The sequence below is a fragment of the Hyperolius riggenbachi genome, chromosome 7 (assembly GCF_040937935.1).
Source record: "Hyperolius riggenbachi isolate aHypRig1 chromosome 7, aHypRig1.pri, whole genome shotgun sequence".
Classification (NCBI taxonomy): domain Eukaryota; kingdom Metazoa; phylum Chordata; class Amphibia; order Anura; family Hyperoliidae; genus Hyperolius; species Hyperolius riggenbachi.
In genome coordinates this window covers 172559555-172582967 of record NC_090652.1, presented here as the reverse complement: position 1 = coordinate 172582967, position 23413 = coordinate 172559555, and the positions used below count along the sequence as shown (strand labels likewise).

Sequence of the window (23413 nt, the reverse complement as noted above, 5' to 3'; positions counted from 1 at the left end):
TCCCGAAGGGGAATTGACACATGTACATGCCTTTTGTTTTGTTGTTGCAGCTGCAGTGCAGCCAGAAAAATTAGGCAGGCATGTACACACACCAGAAAAAATGATTATTGTTTTTGTTAGCGGCCGCTGCCAGCAGTGGCCTTAAAAATGCAGGAATCCACCTAGAGTCCTGGACCCTGTTGGTGGTGGCAGAGAAGGCAGTCAAGTGGCCTGCAGGCAGAGATGCTGTGTGGGGACTAGAGATGTCCCGAACCTCCGATTTTCGGTTCGCGAACCGGGTTCACGAACCTACCGCAAAAGTTCAGTTTGTGCGAACATTCGCGAACCGCAATAGACTTCAATGGGGAGGCGACCTTTGAAAACTAGAAAAATTTATGCTGGCCAGAAAAGTGATGTAAAAGATGTTTCAATGGATCTAACACCTGGAGGGGGGCATGGCGGAGTGGGATACACGCCAAAAGTCCCGGAGAAAAATCTGGATTGGACGCAAAGCAATGTTTTAAGGTCAGAAATCACATTGAATGCTAAACTGCAGGCCTAAAGTGCTTTAAAACATTTTGCATGTGTATACTTCAATCAGGGAGTGTAATTAGAGTACTGCTTCACACTGACACACCAAACTCACGGTGTAACGCACCGCAAACAGCTGTTTGCGTAGTTACGGCTGTGGTAGACTGGTGCGCACCATGGCCAGAGTGCAGGCCGTGGCGGTTTTCAAGCCCATATGGTCGCCGGTCTGTGGTAGCTCAATGATAGAATAACAGTGACTGTCCAGCTGATCAAATTTGGTCTGTCCACAATTAAGCAACAACCTTATTATCTTTGGTGTGCCACCCCCCGACACACTCATATAGCCGTCGGTCATTGCTTCATTGTGATACGCAAGCCCCTTTACCGTGGCAAGGTAATGATCACGAAGGGGAATGGGCACATGTACATGCCTTTTGTTTTGTTGTTGCAGCCGCAGTGCAGCCAGAAAAATTAGGCATGCATGTACGCGCACCAGAAAAATCATTATAGCGGCCGCTGCTAGCAGCGGCCTTAAAAATTCAGGAATCCGCCTGGAGTCCTGGACCCTGTTGGTGGTGGCGGAGAAGGCAGTCAAGTGGCCTGTGGGCATATATGCTGTGTGGGGATCGACTTAGTCTTGGAGCAGGCAGTCCCACAGCGTGCAGGCAGAGATGCAGTGTGTGGGGACTGACTTAGTCTTCGGGCAGGCCTGAGCATGCTTTGCAGACCAGGCATCCATGGTCAGATGGACCCTTGACCCAACATTGTGTGCCAGAGATGTCACGGCGGTGGGACGGCGTTGGTAGCGCCCTTGCAGCCAGTCCTGAGACCCTTTCATCCATTGTACTAGAGCTGCTGCTCTCTCCTTTTTGCTGCTACTGATTCTTAACCTTATATTCACTACGTGCACCTTATGGGAATATTCCCTCCTATATACCTAGCTGCTATTTTTCCTTTTTGTCTACCTCATCCTACTACCACTTCTTCCCAGATATCACTTTATGTAACTTTTTTGAATTATATTTATTATTTCAGTATATATGAAATTTCATGTTGTATGTATGATATTGCACTAGCACTTTATTTTTATTAGTGGCTGCTATAAATTGAGAATAAACATAATCATATAGATGTGTGTGACCCTCTTGGGATTACTCTCTGCGGAACAGTGCCCTTTTTGCTATGTTAATTATCATGTACCTTTGAATATCCCTTTTTCCTTTTTTGGCACTGCTTCATATATGTATTTATATTTTTTTGCACATTTATATATATATATATATATGTGTGTGTATATATTTTTTCTGCAGAGATCCCTGGGTGAGCACATACAGGCATAATACCATTATCTGATACGCAGGGTTTGCATTCTATATTGTCATATTAGGGGCCTAAGGCTCAGGTCTGGCTGCCTTGTTCTTAATTGTTTTTAAATCATGGTTGGCTTATAAATAAAGATTTCTGTACTTTCCTTACATCTTGTATTTATTTTTTGCTCATTTGCTTGGTTTTTACTATCATTATAAGGGGGATTTCTAGTTTTTTTATATTTGTTGCCAGAGATGTCACCACTTGCCTTTTTTGAGAAAAAATTGCGGCCTGGTATCTTCCACTGTGGTGTGTGGCTTTGCTTTTGTGTGCTGCTTTTCCTCAGGTGGTCATCATCCCATTGCAGTTTGTGCTTTGTAATCATGTGCCTTCATAAGGAAGTTGTCCCTACGCGGGTCTTGGTCTTTCCACGGCTCAATTTTTGGTGGCAGAGAGTACAGATGGCATTGTTCTCATCTGAGGCAGACACACACAAAAATGTCCACACTGCTGAGCCCTGGGGTGATGGCACTTTGGTGGTGGCGGATGAGTGTTAAGTGGGGTGCCAGAATCCGAGCAGGAGGAGGAAGATATGTCACGCTTCCGTGCGGAAGCTGAGAAAGATGAGGTGTTCTGTGTTAAATAGTCAACTACGTCCTGACAATATTGGGGGTTGATGGCACGTGCCTTCTTCTGAACACTGTACTTTGGTCAAGGGCCGCACAAAATCACGACAGCGCAACCTCGAACAGACCTTCCAGGTGGCCTGCCTCTGCCTTTTGTTTTGTCCATATTGGGGGGATGAAGTGAAAGGTATGGACTCACTTGACTAATACAATGTGCAGTCACACAGATGCAGTGAAAGGTATGCAGGTACTGCTGGTGTAACAATGTGCAGTCACACAGATGCAGTGAAAGGTATGCAGTGACTGCTGGTAAAACAATGTGCAGTCACACAGGTGCAGTGAAAAGGTTGCAATGACTGCTGGTATAAAAATGTGCAGTCACACAGGTGCAGTGAAAGGTATGCAGGGACTGCTGATATAACAATGTGCAGTTACACAGGTGCAGTGAAAGGTATGCAGTGACTGCTGGTATAACAATGTGCAGTATCACATGTGCAGTAAAAAGGTTGCAGTGACTGCTGGTATAACAATGTGTAGTCACACAGGTGCAGTGAAAGGAATGCAGGGACTGCTGGTATAACAATGTGCAGTCATACAGGTGCAGTGAAAGGTATGCAGTGACTGCTGGTATAACAATGTGCAGTCACACAGGTGCTGTTACTGCTGGTATAACAATGTGCAGTCACACAGATGCAGTGAAAGGTATGCAAAGGTATGCAGGGACTGCTGGTATAACAATGTGCAGTCACACAGGTGCAGTGAAAGGTATGCAGTGACTGCTGGTATGTGCAGCCACACAGGTGCAGTGAAAAGGTTGCAGTGACTGCTGGTATAACAATGTGCAGTCACACAGGTGCAGTGAAAAGTATGCAGGGACTGCTGGTATACCAATGTGCAGTCACACATGTGCAGTGAAAGGTATGCAGTAACTGCTTGTATAACAATGTGCAGTCACACAGGTGCAGTGAAAATGGATGCACTGACTGCCAGTATATAAAACAGCGTGAGGTCACACAGATGCAGTGAAAGGTATGCAGTGACTGGTATATAAAACAGCGTGCGGTCACACAAGTGCAGTGAAAAGGTATGCACGGACTGGTATATAAAACAGTGTGCTGTCACACAGATGCAGTGACAGGTATGCAGTGTAACGAAAAATCCGCAACGCTGGATGGATTGTGGAAATATGGACGCATCCAATCCGGCAAGCGGACTTTCCAACGCGGGATGCGGAAATTCGTCTGCATCCGCTGCGCAAACCTGTCAGAGCACTCTGCTCCAAACTCACCAGCATGCTGCTCACCAGGGCTCTGCCATCTTGCCTCTAGGGGGCGGGCGTGCACGACAGACACGCCTTTATACTCTTAGAAAGCGTTTCAGCTGACCTGGAGGTCAGCTGACATTTTAGCCTGCTCTGATTGGTTGCTGCCTGGGGTGGAGTCATCTCTCCCAGGCAGTATATAAGGAAGTGCTTTTCAGTCACACTTCGTTTGTGTTTGCGATACCCTGTGTCAGCACTCAGACCTAGTCAGCCTTGTCTCTGATTTTGTGTTATATATTGGTTTATCGCCAATATATACACATATTATACTGTTTGATTTATCGTGTATGATTCTGTGCCTGTCTTGACTACTCTTCTGCTTCCTGATTCTGTACTTCGCCAGCCCGTACTGTTATCGACTATTGGCTTGGTTTCCAACTATTCTCTTGTCTCACGTTTCTGTACTGCTGCCGCCTGATCTGTTGCCGAACCTCATTTTGTCTGACCTTTCTCCCTTCAGTGGAACGTCTCCCACTGTAGGGTTCTATCAGAGGCTTGCCTCTTTGAGACGACCGCCACTAGCAAACCCTTGCTGCTAGAGGCCGAGACTCCTCCACTGCGTCCTTTGGAGGGTCTCACACACAGGGTTCCCATTCAGAGGTAACCACACCTCTGAGAAATTACGGTGTGGTGGATATTTCCACAGACTTGAATTTACACTGTATATTATTATTGTTGTCTGCTGTTCCAGCTTGCTGGAGGTTGTATCTCTGTGCCCTATATAGATACTCTATTGTACCAAGCACCCTCTTGCATACGATTGTATCGTGTCACGCTATACTTGCATTATTGGTGATTCTGCAGATCACCATATAATCAGGTATAGCTGAAGGGAGAGATGGAGCGCACTACAGTGCATTACCAAGGATGGGCTTTATTCGCAAATATAAAAGTTATACTCACAAGATTGACAATGTAAAAAACGCCTTTCAGCGGTACAGTCAACCGCTTCACTCACTGGCAGTATGTCGGCGGCGCGCTGTGGCCAGCAGCGTGATCTCCGGTGGACTGGAAGCCGTTTTGCTGTAGGAGTGGGCGTGGCTGGAGGTCAGCGTGCGTACGACGTCATGACGCGTTTCGGCGCTCTCCGCCTTCGCCAGATCTGAAAGGCGTTTTTTACATTGTCAATCTTGTGAGTATAACTTTTATATTTGCGAATAAAGCCCAACCTTGGTAATGCACTATAGTGTGCTCCATCTCTCCCTTCAGATTCACATTGCCTTGATCCTTTGGAGCAGCACATTTTAGCACACCAAGGAGTTGGGAGGAATTGTGCATGTGACTATACCCCTCGCATTGGAGCGCAAGGGATTCTTTCTTCTTCGTTTTAATCAGGTATAGCATCTGTATTATTGGTGATACTGCAGATCACCAATAATCAGAATAGCGGTGCTTGCTGACACCAATCGTTACATAAACACAGACCAGAAAGAAGTAAGATGGAGGAGGTGGTAAATCAGCTTCAGACCATAAGGGCAGAAGTAGAACAGCTGAAGATTACTGTGACTGCACAGCAGGCTCAGATTACTCAGCTGACTGAGACTGTCCGGAGGCTGCAACCACCACTTAACGTTCTGCCTCCCCCGGCTCCTAGTGAGCCTAAAATGAATATTCCTGAGAGATTTTCAGGCGCTAGGGCAGATTTCCAGAACTTCCGCCACAGGATGTTATCTTACTTTCAGATGAGACCTGTGTCCTCGGGAACCGAGGCTCAGAAGGTTACTGTCATCAAGACTCTCTTACATGCAGACTCCCAGACTTGGGCTTATGGCTTACCTGATGAGCATCCTGCCCTTTCTTCTGTCCAGGAGTTTTTTAAAGCCATGGCAGTCATTTACGATGATCCGGATAGTGCCGCCACGGCTGAACGTAAACTCAAAAGCCTTAGACAGTGACGCAGTACAGCAGAGGAGTATGCGTCAGTGTTCAGGAAGTGGGCAGTCTCCTCTAGATGGGAGCGGTATGCGCTCCTGCATAGATATCTAGATGGGTTATCAGAGGCAGTCACTGACGTGATGGTTAGTCACCCAGAACCCAAAGACCTAGATGAGGCTATATCACTATCTATTAAAATAGATAGACGTTTGAGGTACAATAAGAAGGGCAGATACCCTATGTACTCCAGGGCTTCAGGTGCTTTTAGCTCGGCAGCAGTGGAGACTGAGGAGCCTATGCAGCTAGGCCACGGACGCCTTACTGAGGCTGAGAGGTCAAGAAGACGCAAAGAGGGTCTCTGCATGTACTGCGGAGAGAAGGGCCACATTGCACAAAACTGTGGTAGGAAGTTGGGAAACTCCTTAGCTTAGGTGTGGTTGGGGGTACCACCCTAAGCGGAGTAGCTTCACCCCCTAAACAAGAAAAAATATTATTGCCCTGCTCCCTAAACTGGGAAGGGCAGAACTTTCCTACCACAGCATTTGTGGATTCTGGGTCGACTGCTAATTTTTTAGATTTAAGTTTTGCTTTAAGTTTAAATATCCCTGTACTTCTGGTAGAAAAACATTTGTATGTTACAGCAATCGATTACACTCCTTTGCAGGGAAAGTCCCCACTGTGCCAGACTCCTCCTCTCTCGCTGAAAGTAGGAGCCCTGCATAAGGAGATCATTTAGTTTTTTGTTTTAAAGATGTCTACCTCTACGGTGATATTAGGGTTACCTTGGTTACGATTACATTCTCCTCAGTTTGATTTGGGGAATGGACAGTTGATTACTTGGTCACCTTATTGCTCACAACAGTGTTTACAGAGAATAGTCTTGTGTTCTACTAAGGTTCAAGTGGAAGGAGTACCTCCACAATATCACAAATATTCCGATGTCTTTTGTCCCAAGGCAGCAGATCAATTACCCCCCCCCCCCCCCCCCCGCCAGACCTTTTGACTGTCCTATTGATTTGAAGCCAGGAACCATGCCTCCCAGGGGTCACCTATACAACCTCTCATCCCCAGAAAAATTAGCCATGGATGAGTACATCCAGGAAAACTTACAGAAAGGATTCATCCGCCTTTCGAGATCTCCTGCAGGAGCGGGATTCTTTTTCGTTCAGAAAAAGGATGGAGGTTTGCGCCCCTGTATCGACTACAGGGGTCTAAATAAGATCACGATTAAAAATCGGTATCCACTACCGTTGATCGATGATTTATTTACACAGGTTTCCGAGGCTTCTGTCTTCATGAAGTTAGATTTAAGAGGGACCTACAATTTGATCCGTATCAGGGAGGAAGATGAATGGAAGACGGCATTCAAAACTCCCAAGGGGCATTACGAATACTTGGTGATGCCCTTTGGGTTGTGTAACGCTCCTGCAGTTTTCCAGGAGTTTGTGAACGAAATCTTCAGGAAGGTACTGGGTCATTTTGTAATCGTATACTTGAATGACATCCTAATATTTTCTAAAAATCTCACTGAACATCGTCAACATGTTAAGTATGTGCTGAAAAAATTTAGAGAGAATCAATTATTCGTTAAGTTACAAAAATGCGTTTTTGAAGTAAAGGAGAAGCCTTTCTGGGGTACGTTATCTCCACTACAGGGTTGTCCATGGATCCCAAGAAGGTCTCTGCTGTAAGGGAATGGCCACAACCATCTGGGCTTAAAGCACTTCAGAGATTCTTGGGATTCGCAAACTACTACAGAAAGTTTATCAAGGAGTTCTCTTCTGTGGTATCTCCACTTACTAACTTGACTAAGAAAGGGGTTGATGCTTCTCATTGGTCCAAAGAAGCATGTGCAGCATTTTCCTCCCTAAAAGAAGCTTTTTGTTCTGCTCCCATGTTACGTCATGTAGATGTTTGATTATCCTTTCATAGTGGAGGTGGATGCCTCGGAGGTTGGAGTGGGAGCAGTGTTGTCTCAACGTTCAGGACTTCAGGACAAACTTCATCCCTGTGCTTTCTTTTCTAGAAAATTCTCCCCTGCCCAGAGAAATTATGATGTTGGGAACAGGGAATTGTTGGCCATTAAGCTTGCTTTTGAGGAATGGCGCCATTGGTTAGAGGGGGCTGAGCATGTAATAACTGTATACACAGATCATAAAAACCTACAGTATATCGAAAAGGCTAAAAGACTTACCTCCAGACAGGCTAGATGGGCTCTCTTTTTCTCCCGTTTTAATGTTATAATCACGTTTACACCAGGGAGTAAGAACGTTAAAGCAGACGCCCTTTCTCGTTGTTTTGAACCTGAGACTGCTCCATCTCCTTCCCCAGAGAATATTCTGTCAAAAGAGATCATCCTGGCAGCCACTGAAATTGTTGAGAACCTTGTTAGCCTCTTAAGCCCTTTCCAGTTGGAAGTCCCAGAGGGGAAACCAGAAGGGGTTCTATATGTTCCTTGTCTCTTGCGTCCCAAAGTATTGCAGTTGTTTCATGGACACAAGAATGCTGGACATCCTGGCATTACCAGAACCCAGGAATTATTGTGTAGATCTGTCTGGTGGCCATCGTTACATTTAGATTGCAGGGAATTTGTTAAAACCTGTACCATCTGCGCCAGGAGCAAACCCTCCCGACGAGCTCCAGTCGGAACTTTACAGTCTCTGCCCTCCCCTCAGGAGCCATGGACGCACATTTCCATGGACTTTGTAGGAGAACTTCCGGTTTCCAACGGGAAGACTGTCATATGGGTAGTCACTGATAGATTCAGTAAGATGGCCCACTTTGTGGCTTTGAGTGGTTTCCCTACTGCTCAAAAGTTGTCAGATCTTTTTATTCAAAACATCTTTAAATTACACGGTATTCCGGAAAATGTGGTCTCAGACAGAGGGGTCCAGTTTGTCTCCAGGTTCTGGCGGGCCTTCTGTAAGGGGATGGGTATGTCATTGTCCTTTTCATCAGGTTACCATCCGCAGACCAACGGTCAGACAGAAAGGATCAATCAGTCCTTGGAACAGTTCCTGAGATGTTATGTGGCGGACGCCCAACTTCAGTGGGCGGATTTTTTACCATTTGCAGAATTCGCACATAACAATCTCAGGAATGAGTCCTCTGGTTATGCGCCTTTTCAGATAGTCAATGGGAAGTTTCCCAAATTTTCTCCCTTGCCAGTGACGGCATCTCCGTTCCCTTCTCTGGAGGAGTGGCAGGAATCTTTTAAGAGGATTTGGGCTAAGGTCGGGGAAAATCTAAAAAAGGCTTTTTGCATACAGAAGAGGCAGGCAGATAAGAAAAGATCTCCGGAGTGGGAGTTTAAACCAGGGGACAAGGTTTGGGTGTCAACTCGGCTTATAGCTCTGAGACAGCCGTCCGCGAAACTGGGGCCCAGGTACATTGGACCATATCCAATTTCGGAAAGGGTTAATCGCGTGTCTTACAGAGTTAGTTTACCGCATTCCCTGAAGGTGGGAAGAACTTTTCATGTGTCACTCTTGAAGCCGGCTGTCCAGGTGGATTCCCTCCCTCCTCACCCTGTCATGGTTGATGGTGAGCCCGAGTGGGAAGTTGAGGAGATTTTGGACTCCAGGCGAGTTCAGGGCTCAGTACAGTACTTGGTGCATTGGAGAGGGTATGGTCCAGAGGAAAGAGCCTGGGTCAAAACAGGCGATTTACATGCAGATAAGCTTAGGAGACGGTTTCATGAGCTTCATCCTGACAGGCCGGGTGGGACGTGTCCGGAGTCCACGCCTAGAGGGAGGGGTACTGTAACGAAAAATCCGTAACGCTGGATGGATTGCGGAAATATGGTCGCATCCAATCCGGCAAGTGGACTTTCCAACGCGGGATGCGGAAATTCGTCCGCATCCGCTGCGCAAACCCGTCAGAGCACTCTGCTCCAAACTCACCAGCATGCTGCTCACCAGGACTCTGCCATCTTGCCTCTAGGGGGCGGGCGCACACGACAGACACGCCTTTATACTCTTAGAAAGCGTGTCAGCTGACCTGGATGTCAGCTGACATTTTAGCCTGCTCTGATTGGTTGCTGCCTGGGGTGGAGACTTCTCTCCCAGGCAGTATATAAGGAAGTGCTTTTCAGTCACACTTCATTTGTGTTTGCGATACCCTGTGTCAGCACTCAGACCTAGTCAGCCTTGTCTCTGATTTTGTGTTATATATTGGTTTATCGCCAATATATACACATATTATACTGTTTGATTTATCGTGTATGATTCTGTGCCTGTCTTGACTACTCTTCTGCTTCCTGATTTTGTACTTCGCCAGCCCGTACCGTTATCGACTATTGGCTTGGTTTACGACTATTCTCTTGTCTCACGTTTCTGTACTGCTGCCGCCTGATCTGTTGCCGAACCTCATTTTGTCTGACCTTTTTCCCTTCAGTGGAGCGTCTCCCACTGTAGGGTTCTATCAGAGGCTTGCCTCTTTGAGACGACCGCCACTAGCAAACCCTTGCTGCTAGAGGCCGAGACTCCTCCACTCCGTCCTTTGGAGGGTCTCACACACAGGGTTCCCATTCAGAGGTAACCACACCTCTGAGGAATTACGGTGTGGTGGCTATTTCCACAGACTTGAATTTACACTGTATATTATTATTGTTGTCTGCTGTTCCAGCTTGCTGGAGGTTGTATCTCTGTGCCCTATAGAGATACTCTATTGTACCAAGCACCCTCTTGCATACGATTGTATCGTGTCACGCTATACTTGCATTATTGTTGATTCTGCAGATCACCATATAATCAGGTATAGCATCTGTATTATTGGTGATACTGCAAATCACCAATAACCAGGATAGCGGTGCTTGCTGACACCAATCGTTACATGCAGTGACTGGTATTATAATACAATGTGCAGCGGTCACACTAGGCACTGAATGTGCTGGGCCTGGCACAGTATAGCAATTAGCAAGGGCCAGCTGCGACAGACAGGGCTGTGTTAGGATTCCTCCTGTGACGTGTTCTGTCCATTGCAGGTGGAGCCACAAATGGACAGTTCTGGTTTGTCAGTCTGCATTCGGTTGTGCATTCGCAGTGAGTCACTTTGTCATTTGCAATTGCTCTGCAGTTCTGGACAGCTCAGAATACTGTCATTATTCCACTAATGGTTTGCTGCAGCTGAGCTGCAGCCAGATAGCCCTGGATTTCCTGCATGCATGTTCTTGCATAGCACTGCATGCATTTGTTATGATGGTTTTTCAGCTAGCAAATGGTATTCAAGCCAGCTCAGGATTGAGTGATTACCATTCAGCTGTGTGGAGATTTGCATGCTTGCATCCATTGGCTGATGCCAGCATAAAAGCCGGCTTCTCCTGTTAGATTGCGGCCCGTCATAGTTTCAGCTCTGTCTAGGCTGTTACTGGGTTCCTTGATATTGTAAAATATATTCCTTGTCTTAGTTCAGTTATCCTGTGGAGCTATGTCATATATTTCCCACGGGGACATATATACGTACTCCTTCTAGTATAGAGATTTTGTATTGCCTAGCCTTGTTAGCGGTATTGCTCCTGATCCTAGCCAGTGTTCCTTGCTTATATTATATATCGGTTCACCGCTGATATATACATATGTTAGTCAGTCGTTTGTAGTTTCATTGATAGCTGTAAATTGTAATACGCTAGGAAATCATATCTATTGTATATTTGTCTTTGTATTACGTTTGCCTGCCTTTGATTCTGCTATTTCCTGACTATTCTGTCTTGTCCTTGCGATGTAGCCATTGCTGTGGTTGCTATTGGTTACCTCACTCTTGTCTTTGTGGATGCTTGCTGTCACTGAGATAATGACTAGATTAGCAAGCATTCATTCTGTCAGCCTCTGTCCTCCTAGTCCTGTCCTTGCAGGTAGCCATTGCTGTGGTTGCTATTGGCTACCTCATTCTAGTCTGTCTTGTATCTGTCTGAATGTTTGCTATCGCAAGAGCAGTGCAACATCGCACTGCGCTGCCATTGCGTCTTATCAGAAGCCCAGAGCTGCTGTTGCTCTCGGCAGCCAGTGTAGCATCTTCCATAATTCAGCTCTTAGCCTTGTTTTGCTGGCTGGTCAGAAAGTATGACCCCCCAGCGTTACAGGCTGTATATGCAGTATAAGTGGGCCACACACAAAAAAAAAAAAAACACTTCACAAGAACATTAGCTCTCAAAAGAGCTGTTTTGGGGTGCTTTTCAGCAATAAATATCAGCAAGGAGCAAGATAACAGACCTCCTATCACTTTCCCTATCTCTCCAATGGCTCTCCCTTCTCTCACTAATACAGCAGCACACAGAGTGAGAAAATGGACGACACTGCTGCCTTATATAAGGGTGGGGGGGGGCTCCAGGAGGGAGTGCTGCCATGTGTCTGCTGACTGTGATGTAGAGAGCGTTGTTCGCGCGAGCAAGTTCGCGTTCTAACCGCTCGGACCATCTCTAATGGAAGCATGTCTTTTTTCAACCTATATAACTAGAAACGAAACAGTGGTCCTTTAAACAGTTGAATGTCACAGAAAATAAATTATTTATCAGATCTTTGTTTTTAACAGAGATCTATCCTAATTGGTTTTGAGTTGATATTGTGTGGCCATAACTACAAAATAAATATATATTTCGGTACAGAACCTGGACTTTTGTAAATTCATTTTGCTGTCTTTTCTAAAAATGTTTTTCTACAGCAAGTTGTAATTAACATTATGACATCATATTTTGAAACCTACCATCAAATTCAATACTCTCATTATCTTCATCAGCAAGACTATAAACATAATGAAAAAAAAACAAGTTAAATTATTAAAAAATATTTTAGAAACGTGTACTATTGCATTTAAGAGTAGATGGTATATATCAATCTGACCTGTATGCAGGTACATCTTCTTTACTGCGTCTCATGATAGAGTCATTTCCCGGCGGTTCTGGCGTTGTGGACATTATGCTATAACTACGTATTTTTGGTTGGTACTAAAACAAAAACGGGATAGGTTATTTATAAGGAGCTTCTATAGTGTGTACACTTGCTACAGGTGGCTCAGCATTTTTTGATTCTTGATAATGGTTGTGTAACATTTTGGTAATCTTTTTAGCAGTGCTTTTTTCTCTATAATGTGGATGATTGAATGATGAACACATTAGTAGTAGCAGTAGAGTATTGTACCGTGATAGCCATCAGTAAAAGCAAAAAGTTTTGAATCAGGATTATACCATTTATGTGCTAACCTAAAAGAATTAAGAGCAAGCTTTCAGCTATCCAGCCTTCATCAGAACCGTGTGTTGTCACTTAACTGTCCCTCGGAGGGTCTTAGAATCTAATCCTGTCCATAGACATATGTCTATGTATGTTTTTAGTGCAGTGTATGTAACATAGTTTAGGGCCAATTTAGAGGTGGGGGGGATAATATATATATATATATATATATATATATATATATATATATATATATATATTTATTTATTTATTTATTTTTTTTACAAAATATAGGTCTTTTTTTATCAATAAAAAAATAAATAAAAACCACAGCAGCAATCAAATGCCACCAAAAGAAAGCTCTATTTGTGAGAATGAAAGGGGTAAACATTATTTGTGTGCTTGTTCTTGTGTGACCAAGTAATAAACTGTTAAAGTTGTGAAGTGCCGAATTGTAAAGAATGGTCTAGTCACTAGGGGGATATAAACTTCTGGTCCTCAAGTGGTTAAGTTAGCCAATAAATGTGAGGGGTTGGCATTTAACACCATCTGCCCCCGCATACTTCAAAACAATCTTGTGGCAGTGAATGTCCATCCTACCCTTCGTATATGGATCACGGTCTTCCTGACCAACAGGTCCCAAGCCGTCAAGCTGGGGGGTAGCACCTCTCAACCTAGGGTCACAAACAAGGCTGAGTCCTGTCACCAATCATGTTCTCCTTGTACACAAACAACTGCAGATCCACTGCGAACTCTGTAAATGTTATCAAGTTTGCTGACGACACCACCATCGTCGGCCTTGTCCCAAACATCTTTGAGCAGGACCACCGTCAGGAGGTTATCAGAATCTGTCAGTGGCATAAGGAGAACAGGTTGGTCCTCAAAACAGCAAAAACTGTTGAGCTGATAGTAGACTTCAGGAAGCACACCCCTCCCCCCCCCCCCCCGCCCCAACACCAATTTACATTGATGGCACTGAGGTCACAAGTGTAACCTACGCTCGCCTTCTGGGCACAACCATTTCCAAAAACCTGAACTGGAAGGCAAAGACCGCCTCGACCCAAGGGAGAGCCCAGCAGAGACTTTTCTTCCTCCAACAACTGAAGAAATTAAGCATGGCCCAGGAGCTACTAACTAGCTTCTATACTGCCACTATAGAGTCTGTCCTCTGCTCATCCATCCTAGTCTGGTATGCTGGCTCCTCCACCAGGGACAAATACAATCTTCAGAGGGTCATCAGATCAGCGGAGAGGATCATAGGAAGACCCCTCCCCTCACTCGACCTCTCCCATGACTCCAGTGTCGCCACCGACACAAGTATCTCAAGGCATAGGAACTCCTTTTTCCCCTCTGCAGTAATCCTTTTGAACTCGCTCCCTTCACCCTCCCCCCTTCCCCAAGTTGGACTATCAGATTGATTGACTGAAAAGAATATCTAGTGCAAATTGGTCACCCCAGTGCTTGTTGCACTAGTCTCATGTTTGTATCGCGTTGTACGATGTTGTTTTATGTTATGTTCCTGTGCTATCTTTTTTGAAGCAATTGTATGTGCCAAACTCAATTCCGGGCACAGCGCAGTCATGCTTGGCGATTAAAGATATTTCTGATTCTGATTTTTGATTCTAAATGGTATCATCCTGATTAAAAACTTCAAAACTACTTTGGATGAGGGTATGCACTTGGGCATCATCTTTACTACATACTCATGTACCTAGACACTCTGTCCATACCCTCTTGAGCCTTCCATACACAGACCTATTCCATACCTAAAACTCCTTAATTAATTATATATTTATAGCCACTAAACTTACCATAGCGGCTGCTTGGAACTCCAGAGTCCTAACACTGAAGTCAAAAACAAACTTGGGCGAATTTTGTTCTTTGAGAAATTAAGAGCTAGAATTGAAGATAAAATGGCTAAATTTGGACGCCTCTTATTGAGTAACTATACGGCCTAGATTACAATAATTGGGTTAAGGATACTTGAGATTTTACGTATGCTACTACAATAAAATTCTTGGCTTCTAAACTCACTGTGGACCATTCCTCATCCCTATCTTTTCAATTCTTACCCTATCTTTACTTCTTACTTCTCTATACTCACTTTCATATTCTTTCTTAGTTGATAAAGTTTCTATAATAACACTTAATCGCTTAGATAAAGTTGACATACTGTCTGAATCAACTAATTACTAAATGAATGAATAGTTACCTCCCTTCTAAAAAAAACTCCCTTTCCCTATGTACGCAAGTCACCATATCAAGCTCCGACCATACTGGTGATTGGTATATATACAGTAGCTCATTCTACGTTATAGGTAAGGGGTATGGTTCCCCTTAGCCTTTTAAGGTTCTATGAATGGGTGGATCCTACCTCACTCTAAAGATATATTAGGCCACTCTACGTCCCACTCCACTCCACTGTACCTGCCCACCAAAGCCTGTTACTGGTTGATAAACTTTGATTCATGTTGATTTTAATTCTTCTTAAGACATGTTTTGTGATATTAGCTGTTGACTTTGTCTCTATTTCATTTATGTACTGTTAAACTGTTATCAACATGTTCTATTGGATGTATAACTCTATTTGCTTTGTAAGATACTGTTAAAAAATACTTGTATTCTCCATTCTGTTTTCAACGTTAATAAAAACTGGTGAAACACAAAACTTCAAAACTTCTTGCTAATCGTGAACAAACTTATGCTGAACAAAATAAAAAAGTTGTCTGGTCAGATACACAAAACTGAATGTATGTATGTAAATCATTTACTACCTTGGATGTATCAGAACTGTTGACAATAGTACTACTAAATGATCCAGACCGATTAAATTCTGGTTCTGTATGACAACAGCTGTATTCTGTTTTGTTTTCATGATCTGCAGAACCTAGGTAGAAACAGAAAAATAGTCAAATATCTAAAACAAAACTAAGCAGTGATTGGGACAAAATTTGTTTTGTTAAACGACTTGTCTTTAAACTACATCTTAAATGTTACTTTATAACATATGCCATCATATTTTTTCACATTTGTAAGAAACGACTTTAGCTTTTGTCAGGAAAGAACATAGTGTTGGATCAGAATATTCATTACATGCCATACATTAGTTACTTATTTACAGAATACATAACACTTTTTGGTGGCAACATTACAATGAATAACCCTGATTGGTTTGACTCATTTGATACATTGGTTCAACCTATTGGAAATTATCATATTCATTTATTGGCTTGTTTACTTGTTAATCCAACTAGTCATGCAGAAACCATGAGATCATGCAGTTTTGGCTGACTGTGTGGTGGGAAATGTTCCACTTGAAATAGACAAATCCTGCTGACTCAAACAGGAAATTTCTTATACAATATCTAAAGTTGTATTCTCTCTATTCTCTGAGACTGGTCCTTCAGCAGGGTCTTGGAAGAATATAACTGGTTCTTACAACATTAAGTCCGGAACAAGTATCACTGTTATTGGAAACTTGCTGGAAACAATGTCAACAGTATACAGGTTGATAGTTATCCCCTCTCTTTTTGTGACAGTAGTACACACGTTTGCACAAAGCACTTGCTCCTTTCACACCTCAACACCTTGACTAGGGTGCTGCAGAGCAACATTACTTCCACAGGAGGGTGGAGGTTAACAAAATATCTTAACAGCATTGGGTCCCAAATTGTCACCACAGAAACCAAATGTGTGTAGGCATAGACGTTGCTAGGTTCCTAGGAGATCCGGTACACCCATGAGCAGTAGTTAGAGATAACCTGCGATGCGTGCGGCAGCAACAAAAATGGCCGTGGCCATGTAGGGAGTGGACGTGGCCACGGGTGGGGCCAAATGTAGATGAACTTAGCAGCGGTGTAACCTAAAAATAATGGGCCTGCCCAGCAAAATGTGGGATGGAGCCCCCTATACTTTAATTAGACAGCATCCGCCCCCCCATAAATAGGTAGCATTTCACATAAACAGGCAGAGATCCCCCTTAACACTTACGAGGAAGAGTCCTCTCACCTGGCTTCTGTGTTGTCCTTGCCTGGCTGCTGTGCTCGGCAGGCCTTGTGATACTGTGACAGCTGGCTGGCCTGGTGATACTGTGCTGGGTGGCATGGTGATGCTGTGTGGGCAGACTGGCCTGGTGAAGTTTTCATTGCCGGCTGGCCAGTGAAGCTGTGCAGGCTGGCTGGCCATGATGCTGTGCTGGCAGGAGTTGATACTGTTCTGGCTGGTGGGGCACAAGCCCGGATCTTCAGCCCTAGCGACACACCTGTAGCCAGACATAGATGCCCCCAGTATAGGCATCCAGACAAAGGTGCCACCAGTATTGGTAGCCATGCATAGGTGCCACCACTATAGGTAGCCAGGCATAGGTGCCACCAGTATAGGTAGCCAGGCATAGGTGCCCCAGTATAGGTAGCCAGGTATAGATGTCCCCAGTATAGGTTAGCCAGGCATAAATGCTACCAGTACAGGTAGCCAGGCATAGGCGTCCCCAGTATAGCTAGGCATAGGTGTCCCCAGTATAGATAGCCAAGCATAGGTGTCCCCATTTTAGCCACGCATAGGAATCCTCTGTATAGCCAGGTGTAAGTGTCCCTCGTATAGATAGCCAGGCATCTGTGCCCCCAGTATAGCCATGCATAGGTGCCCCCAGTATACAGTAGGTAGCTATCTATAGGTTCCCCCAGTAGGTAGCAAAGCATAGGTACCGCCAGTATAGCCAGGCATAGGGGGGTCCCCAGTATAGGTAGCCAAGCATAGGTGCAACCAGTATAGCCAGACATAGTTGTCCCCAGTATAGGTAGCCATGCATAGGTGCTGCCAGTATATCCAGGCATAGGTGTCCCCAGTATAGGTAACAAGCTACCTGCCTGTATTCCCCCCCCCCCCCCGCTCCTTCACCTCCTCTGGGCTGGCCACAGAGTTTGGATTCCCGCTCTGTCAGGTGGCAGTACTTCATACGAGTGGTGACCCCCACACTGCAGGAGAGCTGTGTCCCTTCCTGCTAGTGCTGCCTATAAAGGAACTGTATATGCATGCTAGCAGGCAGGGACACATCTCTCCTGCAGTGAGGGGGTCGCCGTTTGTCTGCAAACTAAAGTACTGCCGCCTGACAGAGTGGGGATCTGGACTCCATGGCCAGCCCAGAGGAGGGCTGGCCATGGGGGGGAAGGAGACGGCTGTAATGCCGCTCTCAAGCATTTTGTGTCCCGGGAACCATGATGGTCATCATGTGTCCTAAGGTTCGTGGCACGATGGACGGGGATCTGGATCACGTGCCCCAGATCTTCAGCCCTAGCAATGCGCCTGTGAGCACTTGTACTCTTTTTTTTTTTTAATTATGTTAGTTATTTAACCCCCCCTTCTCTTCCCTTTGCCTTTAGCATTATCCTTGTTTGTAATCTACCATCAAGCTTAAAGTGAACCTCCGGACTAAAAATCGACTCAGCAGCACTGAAAAGGCCTGGTGTTTCTTTAACAGTTTCACAGCATCAGAACTTTGTTTCTCTTATCCAAGCCTCATTTTTAGCTGCACAGAAGAAAACTGCCCGGGCTTTTTTCCCCTGATGCTGTGCAAAGCATGATGGGATTTCTGATGTTGTTGCTCTCGTTCTGCTGTTTTGGTGCACATTTTTTTATTTTTACATTTTGAATTTGACATTTGAAGCCTAGCGTGTGCAGCTGGGAGGGGTTATCAGGACACAGGACAGTTGGAACTGTGTCTCCTGCTCCTTGTCACCTCCTTTCAACCAAAAAGATGGCTGCCCCCATGACAAAGATGGCAGCCCCCATGAATCACAAACAATTGCCTGTTCTTTTAAAACAGGGTCGGTAAAAAATTATATTACCTATCTATTCTAATTAACATAACTAATGTAACTTGATGACAGTATGTTTGTTTAGGCTGAAGTTCCCCTTTTAATACCTGTCTAACAGGATCTATAATATAATGACATTTGTAACCCTTAAAATGTATCTATCTGAATGAAGTCCTATAAGGAACTTATCTGTGAATGTTGATGGTTATGCCGAGAACCGGGCGGAATCCGCTGCTTCCGGGTCTCGGCGCTTGTTCCCCACTGATGACGTGCAGGCTGAGACGCAGGCCGCACTTCCTGATAGGCGGAGGGAGCGCTCTCAGTATGCCCTCCGCAAAGGTAAACAATAGTCAGCTGACTGCGGTCAGCTGACAGCACAAGCGTCAACCGAGTATTCAGCTGACACTCAGGCAGGTGTGTCTGCTGTGATTGGATGTGCAGAGCGTGGCTGGCCACTGACTGGATGGAAGTTGTTTTTAAACGTGCAGAGTGCTCTCAGTCATAGCCCGTGGCAAGCATAGCTGTGGCTAGTTGCTGAGTGCGCACTCATGCTATCTGAATGATATGGAATTGACCTTGGCTTGTATTTGACCATACTTGTCTGCTGTTTAACTAACCCTTGCTTGTTACCTGGATACTCTTGCCTGCTGCCTGGACCGACCTTTGCTTGTTACCTGGATACTCTTGCCTGCTGCTTGCACCGACCTTGCTTGTTATCTCAATACTCTTCCCTGCTGCCTGGACCGACCCTTGCTTGTTACCTGGATACTCTTGCATGCTACCTGGACCGAGCCTTGCTTGTTATCTGGACTCTCTTGTTTGCTGCCTGGATCAACCATTGCCTGTTTCCTGAACTATCTGTCACCATGCTGGCAGTCGTCGCTGAAGGCCTCATCCTCCTAAATCAAAGGTACTAGTCCTGTGTTATACTTTTGAACTGTTGAACTTTTCTATGCTTGCCTCAGTGGGGTTCAGATGGGTTATTGTCCACTCTACTTCAGTCTGTATGCCCTGCTTGTAACCGTAACCGTAGTCAGGAGACAAATAAAGTGTCCTGTTCATGCGGGGGCTTATCTATAGGTGAAGACCATGGGCCGGGCTCAAAGCCGTGGCACTAGATTGGGGCATAGGGACTGATTGTGGGCATAACCTGTCAAGCCTTACAGTATCACGGACCAGACATCCCCAATATCTGCAAGATGAATGCTAACGGGGGGGCGTTCTCAAATGGAGATTCTTTGTGAACTGGTAGCTCAATTACGTATATCAGTGGAAGAAGTCTAGAAAAACGACACCCAAATTCAGCAACAATTCCATAATCCTGTACCAACTCCTGTTCCTGCTCTTGTTGATGCAAATAATATTCAAGTTGAAGAGACTGTTTCAGCCTCTGCTCATGTATGTCCTGCTCCTGAACCCAAATTACCCCTGCCTGGGAGGTTCTCTGGAGACAGAGCTAAATTCAGGTTATTCCAAAGTGCTTGTGTAAAGATGGGTGTCAGCACACAGAGAGTATCTGATTATTGGTGATCTGCAGTATCACCAACAATACAGACATATACCTGATTATTAATGATCTGCAGAATCACCAATAATACAAGTATGACTAACCTCTGGACACCTAGCAAAGATCAATACAATAGTAATATCCTAGCCTGAGTGTGAAATCCTTGGTATCAACACCTCCGGATCTAGTCTACACACAATAACAAAAGCAAGAGTATAATTCCTAACTTGGTGTGAAATCCGTAGCATCAACACCAGGGAACTATCTAAGGTCTGCGCGCTCACACGCAAGTATTCACGACGACAGACAAAGCAGCAATGCAGCCCGGAGGCTTATGAAGCAGAGGAGACCTCACTGGCACGCCCCCCTCTCATCAGCCAATCCTGGGCGCCGTGGGTCTCCCCTGACGTCAGCCGACCAGCAGGTCCGCTGACGGGCTTCCTCCCCGCATAAAGCTCCCGTCTATGCGCGTGCCCGCACACTATGGCAGCCCCCTGTACGGGAGAACGTTCCGTCCTCAGCGTCCTGCACACTGAACGGACGGATGGCCGCATAGAGGCAGCTGCGGCGGTGGTGCTGTTCGCCACAGCTGCCTCGGACATTACAGTACCCCCCCTTCTAGGCGTGGGCTCCGAACACGCACCACCCAGCCTATCAGGATGCATTCTATGAAACTCCATCCTGAGCTCTTCTGCATGCATGCGAGAGAGTGGTACCCAGAACCGCTCTTCTGGACCATTCCCTCGCCAGTGGACCAGATACTGAAAAGACCTACGTTCTTGCTGGGAATCCAAAATTTTTTCTATTTCGTATTCTGGTTCACCATTGACCACCACAGGGGGGGGGGGGGGGGAGTGGCATCCACATACACTGCAGTGCAGGCTTTAAAAGTGAAACATGAAATTTCCTACCACCCCTGAAACTGGGAGGAAGTGACACTTTGTAAGTAACATTATTTATTTTTTTAGCAATAGGGTAGGGCCCTATGAACTTGGGACCCAGTTTTACAGAGGGCTGCCTCAGGGACAAGTGTCGTGTGGAAATCCATACTAAATCTCCCGGTGTGAAATTCCATTCCACTGACCGTTTCTTGTCGGCTTGCCTCTTTTGAGTCAAAAAAGCTTTTCTCAAATTTTGCTTCACCTTTTTCCAAATGTCTCTGATAGTCTCCGACCAGTTTTCTAGAGCAGGGAAAGGTGAAGCTACCACTGGCAGGGGTGAAAATTTGGGTGATCTCCCCGCAACAACCTGGAAGGGGGAGAACCTTGATGAGGCAGACCTCAGATTATTGTGGGCGAATTCAGCATATGGTAAAAATCTGACCCAATCCCTCTGGGCATCGGCCACATAGCACCTGAGGAACTGCTCGAGAGCCTGGTTTACCATCTCGGTTTGACCATTGGTCTGTGGGTGGTAGCCGGAGTAAAAGGACAACTTTATCCCCAATTGCTGACAAAATGCCTTCCAGAAACATGAAGTGAACTGGACTCCCCTATCAGAGACCACATCCTGAGGAATCCCATGCAGTCTGAAGATGTGGAGAATAAACAGCTCTGCCAGTTCCTGGGCAGAGGGGAGTCCGTTCAAGGGGATGAAGTGTGCCATCTTACTGAATCGGTCGACTACCACCCAAATGACCGTTTTGCCCTCAGAGAGGGGCAGTTCGCCCACAAAGTCCATGGACACATGGGTCCAAGGTTCCTCTGGCACGGGAAGAGGCTGTAAAGTGCCAGCAGGTGCTCGCCTAGAAGCTTTGCTCCTGGCACAAACAGCACAACTTCCCACGAACTCTTTACAATCAGAAGTGACGGAGGGCCACCAGACACTCCGATTTAATAATTCTAAGGTGTGAGCCACTCCCGGGTGACCCGCATTTTTATGAGCATGGAATGCCTCCAAAACTTTAAATCTCAAGTGGAGACGAACAAAAAGAACCTCCTCTGGTTTACCCTCAGGAACTTCTTGTTGAAAAGGACCCAGCTCTGACGCCCAATCCAAGTCAACCTGCGCCCCAGAGGGTTCTGGATCCTGTTCACTAGTTCTGAGCTCATTTACCGCAATGGGAACCTTGTTTAAACAGTAGTCATGACAGAAGGCAGACCAGCTTATCAGCTGTCTGGTATGCCAGTCAATGTCTGGAGAATGCTTCTTTAACCAAGGCATGCCTAAGATGACCGTGGATGTGGACATCTCTAAGACCAGGAACTGTATTATTTCTCTATGCAGAGCTCCCAGCTTGCATACCAATTCAGGGGTCTGAGTTATGGTGACAGGCAGTGGAGAATCATCCGTCATTTTAATCCATTCCCCCAGTGGAAGCAACGTAAAACCAAACTGATTGGCGAAGCTTGCCGACATAACATTAACTGCTGATCCAGAATCTACAAAAGCTTCAGTAGTGTGAACCTGTCCCTCCCAGGAGATTGTACAAGGAAGCAATACACGTTTATTACTTAGAGGTATAGCAATATTGCCTAGGGTAGTACCTCCGGCTACTCCTAGGCGATAGCGTTTTCCACCTTTTTAGGACAAGCTGAAACCATATGCCCTTTATCGGCACAGTATAGGCATAACTTCTCGGCTCATGATGATGAAGAGAGGAAAATGTGTGCACCTTCCGTCTTAAAACATCCGTGTTTATTGCAGCACCATTCAGGTGGAACGCAGCGTGACCAAGTGTCTCCGTGACACGAAACGGCCGTCGCTCCCCGCCATCCACACCCGCCGCCCACCTCCTTCACCATCATCGCTTCACATATTGGTATGTTAACCATTTAACTGCTACACAGAGTCTCATGTGATGTTTTCTCTCATGCTGCAATAAACACGGATGTTTCAAGACGGAAGGTGCATGCGTTTTCCTCTCTTCATCATCATGATTTGATACTTCTATCCCTATTACACAGCGGAGCACACGTCTTACAAGTGACGAGCAGCAAGGATCTGTCTGGAAGCGGTGAGAGTGGTTTTTGCTTTTTTTCTTTCCTTTCACTGTACACATGAATAGGAGTGCCGCACTATTTCTCCTTCTACCAGAGTAAAATAACTTCTCGGCTCGCCTTCGATTTTTTTCTACCTCCGAGAGCTTAGCCTGCCCAATTTGCATTGGCTCGTCAGCTGGTTGAGAGGAAGGCGAAGGAGCTGAGAAAGTACATGAGGCGAACTTTCTTGGGGGTTTAGACCGAGTTTGTTTTTGGTAACGAACTCGTCTATCGATCTTGACAGCCAAAGAATTGGCCTCATCCAGAGTTTTAGGTTCTGGATGGCTCAACATTAGATCAGACACTGCG

At 45.5% G+C, this 23413-nt stretch overlaps 1 protein-coding gene across 1 annotated transcript in view; it reads right to left on the bottom strand.

Annotated features, from left to right (window-relative positions):
- Window positions 1-23413, bottom strand: part of CARD11 (caspase recruitment domain family member 11) — a 586831-nt gene that overhangs the window by 212887 nt on the left and 350531 nt on the right. Inside the window, exons 11-13 of the mRNA XM_068244905.1 lie at window positions 15578-15690; window positions 12477-12580; window positions 12340-12377 (exon numbers count right to left, since the gene is read on the bottom strand). Coding sequence (XP_068101006.1) covers window positions 12340-12377; window positions 12477-12580; window positions 15578-15690 — 255 coding nt within the window. The remainder of the gene's footprint in view (window positions 1-12339; window positions 12378-12476; window positions 12581-15577; window positions 15691-23413) is intronic.